At 36.6% G+C, this 13,312-nt stretch overlaps 1 protein-coding gene across 1 annotated transcript; it reads right to left on the reverse strand.

Moving 5' to 3' along the window:
• Positions 1-939: 939 nt before the first annotated feature.
• On the reverse strand, positions 940-11,252 carry LOC107702760 (solute carrier family 12 member 3-like). Its single transcript, XM_016505170.1, has 23 exons — positions 11,007-11,252; positions 10,767-10,850; positions 9,828-9,903; positions 9,584-9,679; positions 9,182-9,321; positions 7,929-8,039; positions 7,730-7,841; positions 7,414-7,544; positions 7,235-7,319; positions 6,971-7,131; positions 6,259-6,366; positions 6,048-6,171; positions 5,859-5,960; positions 4,877-5,052; positions 4,677-4,783; positions 3,611-3,693; positions 3,438-3,518; positions 2,990-3,088; positions 2,750-2,861; positions 2,578-2,664; positions 2,350-2,482; positions 2,199-2,266; positions 940-1,078 (listed from the first exon to the last, which is right to left on the reverse strand). The coding sequence occupies exons 1-23, from the start codon at positions 11,250-11,252 to the stop codon at positions 940-942; spliced, it is 2,661 nt and encodes an 886-aa protein (XP_016360656.1).
• Between the last annotated feature and the right edge of the window lie 2,060 nt (positions 11,253-13,312).

Here is a 13,312-nt window from a genome sequence, read left to right on the forward strand (position 1 = left end):
TGTTGTATCTATTTGCTTGGTAAATGTCTTTTTGGGTTTTGATTCTTTTGCTATTGCAGGCAACCCATAGAATAAACAGTAATTTATTTCTTCTTCTTGTAATTGGGCCCCCTGGAAGTGTGAGCATAGACACAGGCCTAGAATGCCTACATGCAAAAATCTGGCCCTGGTCGCAATGATGGACCGTGAACCGCCACCACTTGCCAAAAATCACATGAAACTTTTTTTTTTTATTTCTTTGTATTGGATTCAAGCAAAGAAAGATGTATGTATGTTTGTTTTACGAGAATGCTGGTACATATGTCATTCATACACAAAGTTCACTCTGATAATATTGGAGTCTTAAAAATATTTGATCGAAATGTAAGAATAATAATGTGAGGGTAAACTCAGCTGTTAATTATTCAAATTCCAAGTATGGGACACCATACTTGACCACATGTCATGTCCTTACCTTTCCTTATTTTCCTAAACACTTTTGAGGCCACTGAGAAGCAAAATTCATATATATGAAGTCTTTAGAGATGTGGTGCTAATTTTTATTTTTCACATTCATAAGCAGATAAAAAGCATACTTGCAATTCATAACAATAACCTAATAATCTTACACATAACACAATTTTTCACTCAAACTGCAAGAAACTTCTACCCTGAAATGAAGATCCCGAGAGCAGAAAAAGCACTTCCCTCCACCAGCCAAACTCTACTGCGTTTCTACTGTATCTCTATTCTATCCTTTCTACCGAATCTGTTTGACCTGCATCATCCTCAAAGATACAAGCATGTGAAATAAATATACATATGTACGTAGTAATACAGTCAATGTTCAAAAGGATTAAACAGCTCATTTCAGTACAACAGATTCAGCATCTTTACATTGCAAGTAATAGGCAGTAATAAATGTGTTTAAGGATGAACAGTCACATTAATGTGAGTGTTTTACTGACAGTAGAAGGTCATGACGTTCTCCTGGTTTCCTCGTATGAGCAGGACGGGACAGTGGATGCCGTAGCTCAGAGCGTCCATCCAGGACATATAGAGAGAACTAGGACAGGTGACATCAGGGACTGGAAGAGAACTGAAGCACACACACACACACATTAACTACCATTCAAATGTTTGGACACACTTGACTGAATTTGTTATGATCTCGAGGCCCTTTTGATCTAAAGGCTTCTGCTTAAATACTTGAATAATAATAATAATAATAATAATAATAATAATAATAATAATAATAATAATAATAATAATAATAATAATAATAATAATAATAATAATAATAATAATAATAATAATAATAATAATAATAATAATAATAATAATAATAATAATAATAATAATAATAATAATAATAATAATAATAATAATAATAATAAAGTTTGTTATAGCTCCTTTCAGCAATTTAGCACAAAGGGCTTCACAAGAAGTAAAAAAGTGCAAACTTTAAAATATCGTAGTTTGTTTTTTATTAAAACTGTACTTTAACAAAACCTATTTATTTCCAACTTTTTGTATGTTTTCTTTTGTCTTTGCTGCTTTTCTGGTTTAGTTTATTCATTTCCTGTTTTTTTGTTCAGAGCTACACTGTATAAAATGACCGTGAATTTAACGGTAAAAGACTGTAAAAATGCTACAGTAAAAACCTGTTAAATGGTTAACAGTAAATTCCCCTACTATATACGGTGAAAAACTGTATTGGACATTACATGTATTGGACATTAATTTTCCGGTAGTATATTATTTTTTGGAATTGAAAAATACCGTATAATTTACAGTGAATAACCGTAAACTGACGTTCCCAGAATTCCCTGCATTACATTTCAAATTTGATGTTTTTTTTGTTGAAATAACTGTTTCTTAGTTTTTTCTTATCAGTTTTGTATATTAGGGTTACGGTATTTAACTGTAAATTTAAGTTAAAACCTAAAACGTTGCTACATTATTTTTAACGGTAAAATTCCGGCAACCACAGCTGCTGTTTTTTTTTACCGTAAATGTTACGGAATTTTTTTTACAGTGTAGTATCAGGTGCTAATTAGTTGGTAAAGATGGCCATCCAGCTCTTTGGGTGACCAAAGTACTCGTATTGGTTAAGCAGGGTCTCAAAGGCCTGAAAATGTTAAATTATGATCAGTTGTTTGTGATGTCACTCATTTGAAGTCACTTTCAAGTAAACTAGCCTAAGTATCGATACTCACATTGCAACCAGAGCCGCGTGGATGGAGTTCTTCTTGATGATCTCGTTTAGTCGCAGCGTCCTCTCGATCTGAGCATGAATACAGGGTAATTATATTTAACTGATGCATCGTATTTGTGTTCAAAACCCCACACACTAGCAAACACACACACCTTTGGTTGTATGGCCTCCAGGTCTTTGTTGGATATTTTCCATGGACTCAGTCTCTTGAGCTCCTGTATGTCTCCTCCAGCCTGTTCTTCACTCAGCCTGAAGGGGGCGATGGTTTCCTCGTACCGCTGCAAACTACAGCAACAGAGAGGAAGAAAAGCACAACAGTTACTATAAACATGTATGTTTTTGTATGCGTGTTCATGAGCATGTTTGTGCCCATTTCTTACTTTTTCGCTAGAGGAGTTTTATCCACGTCTGTTATTATGACAAGGTCCTCGATCTCCAGCCGAAATCTCTTTAACAGCATCTTCATGCTGAAATGAGAAACATGTCGACTTGTCTGCATAACAAAACTAAAAAATGTAGTTACAAAAATGATGGTGATGATGATCAACTCACTCTTTACGGTCTTCCTTTATGGTCTCCTGGTCTCCTAAGATAAACACTCTAAGTTTGCACTTTTTCCAGCGGTTTCTTCTGGTCAACAAATATGGCACTAAAAGAGTCAGACCTGAAAGAGAGCAATGATGCTTCACAGTGAGAAAATAAATGTGGTTATTTTTTAGAAATATCAAAACCAACCCAGACCATTAAGAACCATTAAGGTGCTTCCGCAGGGTGTTTAAGTATAATTCTCACCTCCATCATCAGAGATCCAGTAGATGTCGATGCTCTTCCTGCCCTGTTTCGTCTGAAACACCGATCTGACCTGCTCATTCGAGCCATCGTCAGAAATATCTGGATGGGGAATCAAAAAGGTTTTGTAAGGTCCGAGGTCAAATGGCACCAAATTAAGCTCGAATGGAAAAACAATCTGTGTACCCCATGTGCAGCTTTGCTGGTTATAATAAAAGCATTCTGATTGATTAAATATTCAAATGCTTTTTTATTCTTCCAATTATTTTAGAATATTGCATTCCTGTTTCAAGTGTGACACATAAAGCTATTTGCTGTTGGCATTTCCATCCAGGGTTTTTAATTTGGTATCCTAAAATCACTGTAACATTATATTATGTCACATCACTTCACTAATAGTGTCAATGGAGTAAAAGTGCACAATAAATAAGACTTCAGGTGCATGTTTCACCTGAATTCCGGTCGGTCTCATCCTTTTCGTATTGGACTTCCTCTGCGTCGAATGCCGGATTGTCAATTGCAGATGATCTACCTTCAACCAAAACAAACCCACATCAGACTTGATTTAATGACTCGAACTATAGCGTCAGTCCATTTTCTAGGCATACGGTATAAAACACACACCTGCACTGTGCACATTATCTGTTACGTCCAATCCGTCCATCATTCTCAGGATCGCGATGCCGTAACTGGAGTCGAATGCATTGCTGTAGGAGAAACATTACACAAGATCAAAATACAAAGAAAAAAGTGCACCCAACAGAACGGCTTTTTTTCCTCCCTTTTCCCTCATTCCACCTGAATAATACAGAACATCTCACGACTACATACATGCATAACTTCTCAAAACTGTTCACCTATAAGTAGCACATTTGCACATTCACAATTCTGTTTCTATCATGACAACTCTCAGAAGATTTTAGCATGCAAATGGATATGACAATGTTAATGTATTTGGTCTTGGCGGAATAGATCTGCTACGCTGCTGCTGAATTGCTGCTGCTGTTGGTTTTTGCTGTAGTTGCTGCTGCAAGCAAGTACAGGAACTTGCTACTTCCAATGCATACGGCGATAAGGTGCTGTGAGCATTTAAGACATACTGCTGCTGCACAAATAGCATAAAAAATAACCCGTAGCAGCTCTATACAGGTGGAGCGGGGCAAGGTGGAGGGTTTCGGAGGAACTCTGAAAGCGCACTGCAAAATGCTCAAGTGGATGCTAATCCGCTATTTAAATGTAAAGCAGCAAGCCCATTGGCTGCATATGCAACATGAACCAATCAGCTTCTGCCAAGTTGTTTAACGCTGTGAATATCATCAGTCACATTAAGACACATCAGCCTGCGCCATCTAGAGTTTCATGAAAGAACTAGGCATTTTCTCTATATTTTGTACATAACTTCTCAAAACTTTTCATTTCTAAAAAAGCACATTTGCACATTCACGTTCCTAATTCTGTCTATTTTCTCTATATTTTTATTACCATACAGCTATTATTGTGTTAATTTATTGTCTATTCTCTTTATTATTAGAGCTATATTTCTGTCTTTTTATTACCTTAAATGATACTGTATGTATGTCTATACTTTCTGCACTGGAAGCTCCTGACACCAAGACAAATTCCTTGTGTGTGTAAAGACACCTGACAATCAAGCTCATTCGGATTTATGTGAACAAAAGCAGCAGCTCACCTGATGGTGTTGATGTAGTCCTGTAAGCTCTCTGGTTTACATTCCTGCCAGTTCATCTTGTATCCCAAAACCAGAGTGTTGGGCTTCAGTTTACCGAGACCTGAAGCCTAGAAAGACCATTGAAGAAGAGAAGAGCAAAGACTCTGTGAGAAGAACAAGATGACAAGAAGAAAGCTAGATTTGGGGTTCTGTTGCTTAACTGGTAAAGCATGACACTCACTAGGTTTTGTATAAGTAACGTAGCCAAGGAGGAAGAGGACGATAAAGAAAGTGACGAGAGCGGCCCACCATGTGAACAGGAACATGAGGATGAATGACAAGAAAGACCCAAACAGAGACGTCCATGGAGAATAGTAATGATACTCTGGCCTCCAACCTGCAAGAGAAAAACGACTGTTTCTTATTTTAATTCACCCCTTCAACAACTGATTGTTTTCTTTTCTATCCTTCTTTGGACATCATACATTGCATTTATTAATAATAAGCGTGCATAAATTACAGTACAGCAAGCTTATTTCATGTCCCCATTACAGAAACATGAGCTTGAAGAACCTCATAGATAGACATTTTAATTGTGTTTTTTTTTTTTTGTGTAACACTTTATTTTAAGGTGTCCTTGTTATACATGTTATATACTTACTATTATAATAACAATAAAGTATGCATCATTGTATGCAAGTAATCCTAAACCTAACCCTATAGTAAGTACAGTACATGTAGTTAATTATTATTGAGTACTTAAATGTATAATTACACTGTAACAAGGACACCTTAAAATAAAGTGTAACCCTTTACAGTGTCCATAGATTAAGTTTGAAGAAGCAGTGACATAAAAGATTAAAACTAAGACTAAAGCCTATTTTATACCCTATTGTCAATCCCTCAATGAAAACGACTTGTAGCTCTTCATTTGCATCCATTTATTACTAATCAAATTACAGTGCATGCATAATTCTTAGGCAGGTCGATATTTTATCATTGTTTTTTTCCAAGCACATTTTAACAATTCCAAACAACATCAATCTGAATAACTACTATTCATTTTATATAAATGCCTTATATTCAGATGTGCATAATTATGATCAGAATATCGATTTGCCTAATAATTATGCAAGCACTATCTTTAGATATCTATCATTAGCACAATGTAAAACTGATGAGGATGATGATGATGATAATCACCAGGTGATTGGGTGACCGACGCATGGAAGGTGCTGAAGTTGATGAGGCCATACGAGCAGAGGAAGAAGTTGGAGATCAGAGGAGCGATTGTGTTCAGGTCACCTGAAAACATCAACATGACACCAAACGTTAAAGCGTCCGCAGAGAGAGACACTTCAGTAACTGATCTGGAGGAGATCCAGGACTCACCGATGAGGATGAAAGCCATAGCGATGCAAAACATGAGACTGTAGCCTCGCAGAGGCTCGTTGTTTTTCCCGTAACCTTTTCCAAAGAAGCCGATGTAGGGGTAGATGTTATCCTTACACAAACACTGTGACAAAAAAACACAATATTATATTGTGTTTCACTGCATGTTGGATAAACAACAATATAATCAAAAAACCTCTGAAATGCCTACCTGGAAAATTTTGGGAGCAGACACCAGGAAACCCAGCGCTGATGACAAGGTGGCAGCAAAGACCCCAATGGTGATCAAAATGCCCCATCCTGAAACAGTGGTAAGAATCTGGAGGAAAAACAGAAATCATCCTTCTTCCATTATTTAATTATATATTATTTTGATAATTGCTTAGACATGATTTCTAAATGCATGCATATATATATATATATATATATATGCCTATGTATGTGTATATGTGTGTGTGTGTGTGTGTGTGTACTTGTGTATATATTTGTCAAATTTCAAAATAAAAAAAACATTAAAATTGCTACTTGTAATAATTGTTACTTGAAATAACAATAACTAAAGTAGAAAAAAGTTAGCTTTTTTCCAAATTTAGTTAGTTTGACTTGTAGTAAAATAACTAAAACTGAAATAATGAATAAAAATAGCATTAAAAGGGACAAAAAAAGCAACATTACCAAAACTATAAGTACAATTAAAATAAAAAAATGGGAAATAATTACAAAAAAAAAAAACTCATTTAAAATATGAATAAAAACTATAATATGTAAGTGATACTAAAATAACATGACAATATATTACTTGCAAAATTAAAATGCATTACTTTACAATGCATTCCGATGTCCTCAGTGAAACTGATGATACACAATGGAAACAAATAGAACCCGCTGTTTTATTGATTTATCAACAGGGCCGATGCACTCACCCGGAGGTTGTTTGCCAGTCCATGTCTACATGTGCGGTTCTGTTCACACCGGTCAAAATTCCAGCCTAATTTACAGCCCAGGCCGGTGCAGTGGGTTGTGAAATTTGTCAGGGCTAAACTATCGTTCACATTCCCAGAAGCGTCTCTTACAACAGTTGCAGCTGAGAGAGAAGACAGGAAATTGCTTTGGTGAGCCTTTCACCAGACAAGACACATTTTAAGTGTTTCTAATGCAATACAGTGCAACAGAATGTCTAATCTCACCACACGTGACTGAGATCAATAAATAACTCAAGGTGGTCCAGAGTATGGCCAGCAGGGTCCCTTTAGGAATCCCACCCGTTGGATCCTGAAATAACATGGAATAGCCCACGTCATTTAGCGTTTTAAAGTCGCTTTGACTTTCATTCTTTACACGCTCCATCCGAAAAAGATAAAATTACCTTGAGATCTCCACAGATGTTGACTCCAGACAGAATTCCGGTGGCAGCCGGGAAGAAGATGGCGAACAACCTGAAGAAATATCCATTTGGGCCTCGGTAGGAAGGCAGCAGATTCTCCACGAAAATGTCACCTGGAAAAAGAAAACTGTGGGTTCTGCTGGTCTTTCGCCAAATGCTTGACTGAAGAAGACCTTCATTTTCTCTCTCAGCATTTTTGTCTTGTTTTTCTAGTACAAATACTGTATCTAATCTATATCTAAATCATGATACATATGTGCACTCAAAGTCTTATAAGATCAGGATCTCGTGTACTCACCACGGTAGCCGAAAAATCCCACAGACTCCTTTTCTCTGTTGGTGGGAATGACGGTCCCCACGAAATAATTAATTAAGGACAGCATGATGGCGATGAAGAACAGGATCTGAGCCTGTGGTGGAGTGAAAACCAAGGCGAACAGTTGTGTTAAAAGAAGCAATATTGGGAAATTTGCGAAAGCAGGAGTAGAGGAACATACCTTCGCCTCCCAAGCCATGCCAGCGAATGTGATGCAGAGGAGAATGACGACAGTAATTGCCCCAACGATCCTCACATCATTGACATCGTCCACCATCTGAGAATCATAGTCCTGACCAGAGAGAAAACGATTGTGGATGAGATTTAAACAGTTGTGTTGTCTGTTCACTTGGAGCTCAACCGTAGTTACTATAACTTACTTGCGTATTTCCTGTATTTACTTTTATTTTTCCACATTTAAAGGGGTCATGAACTGAGAAACCAAAATTCCCTTGATCTTTTGACATATAAGATGTATTTGTACTATAAAGACATCCTGTAAGTTTCAGAACTCAAAACTTTCTCATTGGTCTAAAATCAGCTTATATTGAAGTCAGTCTGCTAAAATGACAGCATGCGGAATGTTCTACTCTATGATGTAATAGTGTGGATAAGCATCGCCTTCGCAGAAGATCAATGCCTGCTTCTACATCACTGCCTGTTTAGCCCCGCCCACCAATTCGCAACTAAAAGACGATGCTGTGCAGACTAAATTGGAATCACTCAAGTGTGAGTAACTTTTTTTTTTTTTATTATGTGGTCACTTTTGCTTTGTGTCTTACAGATCGTTTGATATGCATGGAGTTATTTATGCGTTTTTAACCTAAATCCCAGCAGCGTCCATCTATGAGGAATGTATGCTGCCAAACATACACAACTATTAGCCAATCACAGCAGTGGGAGTTTACTTCTGAGTGTACAATCCACCACACCTATTCAAACAGAGCGTTCTGATGAGGGGGGTTTAAAACAGGACAGAAAATAGCCTATTACTTCTAAATTATGATGTTTTTTTAATGTAAAAACCTTGATAACATTATAAGTGGACCTCAGAGAACAGTACAAAATAAAAACAAAAAAACAAAGGCAGTTCATGACCCCTTTAATGTTTGTTTTTCCTTTCTGGGAAAATGGACCAAAAATATTGGCGCCCCAAAAGGGACATGAAATCAGAGGAAAAACTGTATTTCAATACTTTTGTGTTCTTCTAAGAAACGTTGCATTAAAAAGTCTGAACTTTGCATATGCTTGTTTAATCAACCAACTCAACTTTATAACACATCTGAGCAACAGTGAGGAGTCATTCTTCATCTCCCTCATCATGTTGCCAAATTACATAAAACACAAATTCCAGTCAAGAAGTTAAGAACTGTGTTTTTCTAAAAAGCTGCTTTCTGAATTTCCCACAAGCCCAACAATGTGTGCATGTCTCACTTTGAGAAGATCTCGGACGGTCTCGGCAAACCCCACTGTGTGGAGCGCACAGGCGATAGCGTTGGCGAACGCAAAGAGCAAACCGATGGGCGCTCCGAGCTCAGGACCCAGACTCCGAGAGATCATGAAGTACGTGCCACCTGGAGGAAAGATCACAGTGGAGTTTTTACTTGACAAATTGGCTTCGCTTTTTGAAATAATACACCTCACTAAATGTGTTTAAGACAAATACAAACATTGCATTTCTTGGGCAAGTTTAGTTCCAGGTTCTTATGTTGCTGTTGATGTTATGATATTTTACTGAAAAATGTGTTTCAGATTAAAACCCAACATGAAGTGAAATGTGTCTTATTTACTTAAAATATGTTCCTGTTTTTATGGTGAATAATTCATTTCTCTCACCAGAGTAGATCTTCCCGTTGGTGGAGATTGCGGACACCGACGTCGCCGTGATTGTTGTGACGACGATAGACATGAAGATAATGACGTATGTCAGAACTGCAAGTAAAAATGCATAAATGGCATGTCAAATTATTTTAGATTAGGCCTTTATACTTTTAATTCTCAAAAAGAGGAAATATTTAACTGTTAATTGGCTTAATTAAGTGACTTGAACTGAATTAAACCAGGTGGAGGACTGACTCACTGAGTCCGGCTTGAGACGTGATCCACGGCAGCCGCAGGTACATAATGACTCCCCAGATGTTTAACATAGCGCGAATCTGAAACATTAAACACATTAAAAGAGAGAAATATAACGTTACATTTTGCATAAAGGAAATTATACCACCTGTTTTATTGCAATTATTTTCATGAAAATTAAGCCAGGGATTCAACCTTATGCAAGTTAATTTATAGACCTAAGAAATCTTTGATCATAGGATATAATGGTTTTCTTTAAATATGATTGTAATAAATTACAATTATGACAGATAGACTTTTATTTGGGGGTGTTACCTATACTGATATGTATAATAATAGCCAACTAAGAATGGTTTCACGCCACAACTGAAACAAAATAAAAACTCAGTGGACCTGAACAAATCACATAGGTGACTGATTTAGCTTTTATAAAAGCTACATTTAAATGATAAGTGAGAAACATGTATCCCTGTTAAGCAATTTTTTTGCAGTATTTGTTACTGTACTGATGACTAATATGTAAAACCAAGAATTGTATTGTATTTACATTCTGTCATTTAGCAGATGCTTTTATCCAAAGCAATCAAAAAAAAAAAAAAAGGTATTTATTGTACTGCCCCCCCCAAAAAATGTATTTTAATTTTTATTTAAATGTATTTAAAAAAAATTGACTGTATGACTGTAGTAAATTTGTATGACTGTAGTAAGAATCAAACGAGAATAATCTGAGAATAAACAGAAAACGTTCTTATGCATTATGATAATGACAATTTTTGGAAATATACATGTACACTCAGTAAGTTTGTAGTGTTTGGGTTCGCTGAGAAAGACATCGGGCAGATTTCTTGGAAAATCTGAGCACAGACTTAGCTCACCATTTAACAACTTGGAGAAACAACTAGAGATGTTAATAAGATCACACTGATGCTTGTTGCTTTCTCACCATGACTCCCAGAACCCATCCAAAGCGAACAAGCTTGACTTTGGGCCGTCCATCTTCCTCTGGTGGTGGAGGAAGATCATCAGGCTCCGGCTGTTGACAGGAACATCCAGATAATCAACATCAAAATCAAACGTGTTGCCATATAAACAATCTTTGTGCGCAATATTCACTTAGACTCACTTGTAAGCTTACTTAGGCATGCAACTTCTTTTAAATTACCACTTCTGGAGTTTTACTTACTGGTTTGCGTAGAACATCCAGTGATGGTCTGGTTTTTTTAATACGTCCTGCCCAAGTGTCTTTGGCATAAAAGTCATATTTTGGCACGGGATCGAGTGGATTGAAGAATGACATTTTTCTCATGTCCTTCTCCTTCCCAAAATCAGCCTCCCCCATATCCACGGTAACATCTCCTTGAGGTGGGCCATTGTTGGGACGGCGCAGACCCGGGATTAGGTTCCTGATGCGTTCGATATATTTGGACATTGTAGACTTTCTAGGACTTTAATAAATCAACCTTTCCTGTTTTAGTTTCAGTGGAGTACACATAAATGATCCAACCAATCCACAGATCCAACACATCTACGGAGTGTAGATGAACAGACCTTCTTCTATCGGAAAATTAGTTGCGTTTTCTTTTATAGCTTAACTGAGCCTACTTACACACACACACCCATTATTAGATGTACACAAACAAAATTGCTGCAAAACCATGACTGGCAGTTCTTTGTATTGTGTCCGCTTGAAGTCTTCTTCAGAAATATCAACAGACTGGTTTCTTAACACGTCACATCTGTCAAATAGAGAGTTTGTCCTCCAACAGTTCAGACGTGTTAACTTAGGATATCCTTCATTCAAAATGAGCATCATAAACTAAATGATTACAGATTATTATTACTAGTCTAAAAAAACTTGACTGACTTGGCTAGCTGGATAAGCCTGGAAACTTGTCAGGAACCTGTGATTTTTCCATACTTTGAAGCAAGCTTAAAGTTTATCCAGCTGCATCACAGAAGTGTGTGCAAAGGAAAAGACACTTTTTAATGTATTAACTGTTTTTTCCAAGACAAAAATTACATTAAAATGAGAGACTTGAGCAATCCTTCCATATCTCACCAACTTTGTCTCAAATGGCATCAAAATGACTCAAATTTTGAGGGAGTCAAGGGAGTTTTTTTACAATGCTCACTAACACTTTCCTCTATAAAACCTGCTTGCATTGCACTATATATACAAATGTTTATATATAATATACAATTGAATAGAAACTGTACATCAATGAAAAAATTGCTCATTATGACAACACATAAAACTTAGTGAGATAATGGACATCATGAAATGTGCTGAGAACACTTCCATAATGTTCTCATTTTTCTCATACTGAATTACTGTAAGAGTGCCACGTTGTTTTCATGTGAAAAGCAGTGATTTGAACCGGCAGTACCAGCATTTGCACGTTGTCTAATATCTGCTACTTTCGTTTAGTGTCCCCATTAATTTGTTGTGAGTAGTAACATGAAATGCTTTGTTGATGTAGGTTTTCTTTGGGAACGTGAACCTGCTCCATCACGATTGTTCCAACTATCTATACAGCGGTATTTAGTAAACACACCCACATCTTCATCTAACCAATCAGAATGTTGGCATGCAGGTAATGTTTACTGGAACCATCATGCTTTTCATGAGGGCAAAATATGGATGGCCAAAGGATATGTAATTTATAGAATGGACATCAGCCAATCAGTTCCATTCCTAGAATTTAGATTTCAAAGAGCACTTGAGTCAACAATCAGAATGGGCCGAAAGAACACAATAAACCTTTTTTTCCACAGTTTATACAAGTTTCAAGGAACCGTGTGCCATAAAAAGTTCATACGTTTTTTTTTTTTTCATGAACAGTAAAAGTTTTTACTGTGACCTTTATTTTGTTTTTTGTAATTTATTGGAACACAGCCCATTTGGGTGGGCTTGTCAACTTTGTGTACTCGGAACTTGTGTAAGTGACATTGGGTTCAAAGTGTCTTCTCTCTTAACAACTACAAAGAAAAGTGCAACCAAGAAACGGTGTGCTGCATGTACACAACATTTTCTGAAATGAGTCAGCGAATTAAACCTTTCTAAATAAAATGCTGGTGTTTAGTAGCTTATTAATGTTGGACACTATTAACAAGCATACAAATGTTTGTGCAAACACAGTTAATGCTTATCTTTTCTGTCTTAATGGTGCAAATAGATTATAACGATCGGGTTGATGCATGAAGATTTTTCATCATTAATTTTAATGTTACTTAAATAAATACAATGATTTTTCACATGTTCATTGGTGTACAGCAGCAGTTCACTTCGGTCAAATTTCTATTTGTGTTTGATTTTGTTGTATTTTTCAATAGCATGTACTTCCTAAATTTAACCCCAAACAGAAACACTGTGACTGTACTAAATAAGAATCAGCTTCCTGAAAACCTTTGTGGGTTACTGGTATTATGTTGTTTTCTGAAAGGCCAAACCCTGATGAAAACATGTTTCAGTACCTTAAGTTGGATTCT

This window comes from Sinocyclocheilus anshuiensis, unplaced genomic scaffold (genome assembly GCF_001515605.1).
Source record: "Sinocyclocheilus anshuiensis isolate Anshui unplaced genomic scaffold, SAMN03320099.WGS_v1.1 scaffold919, whole genome shotgun sequence".
NCBI classification, from domain to species: Eukaryota; Metazoa; Chordata; class Actinopteri; order Cypriniformes; family Cyprinidae; genus Sinocyclocheilus; species Sinocyclocheilus anshuiensis.

What these genes read in the sequence shown, in the direction of transcription:
- LOC107702760 (XM_016505170.1), bottom strand. Translation starts at nt 11,252, where the DNA reads ATGTCCAAATATATCGAACGCATCAGGAACCTAATCCCGGGTCTGCGC. An exon ending in ATAAAGGAAGACCGTAAAGA is followed by an intron (nt 2,665 to 2,749) that starts GTGAGTTGATCA and finishes TTCTCATTTCAG; the next exon opens with CATGAAGATGCTGTTAAAGA. An exon ending in AAAACTCCTCTAGCGAAAAA is followed by an intron (nt 2,483 to 2,577) that starts GTAAGAAATGGG and finishes CTGTTGCTGTAG; the next exon opens with TTTGCAGCGGTACGAGGAAA.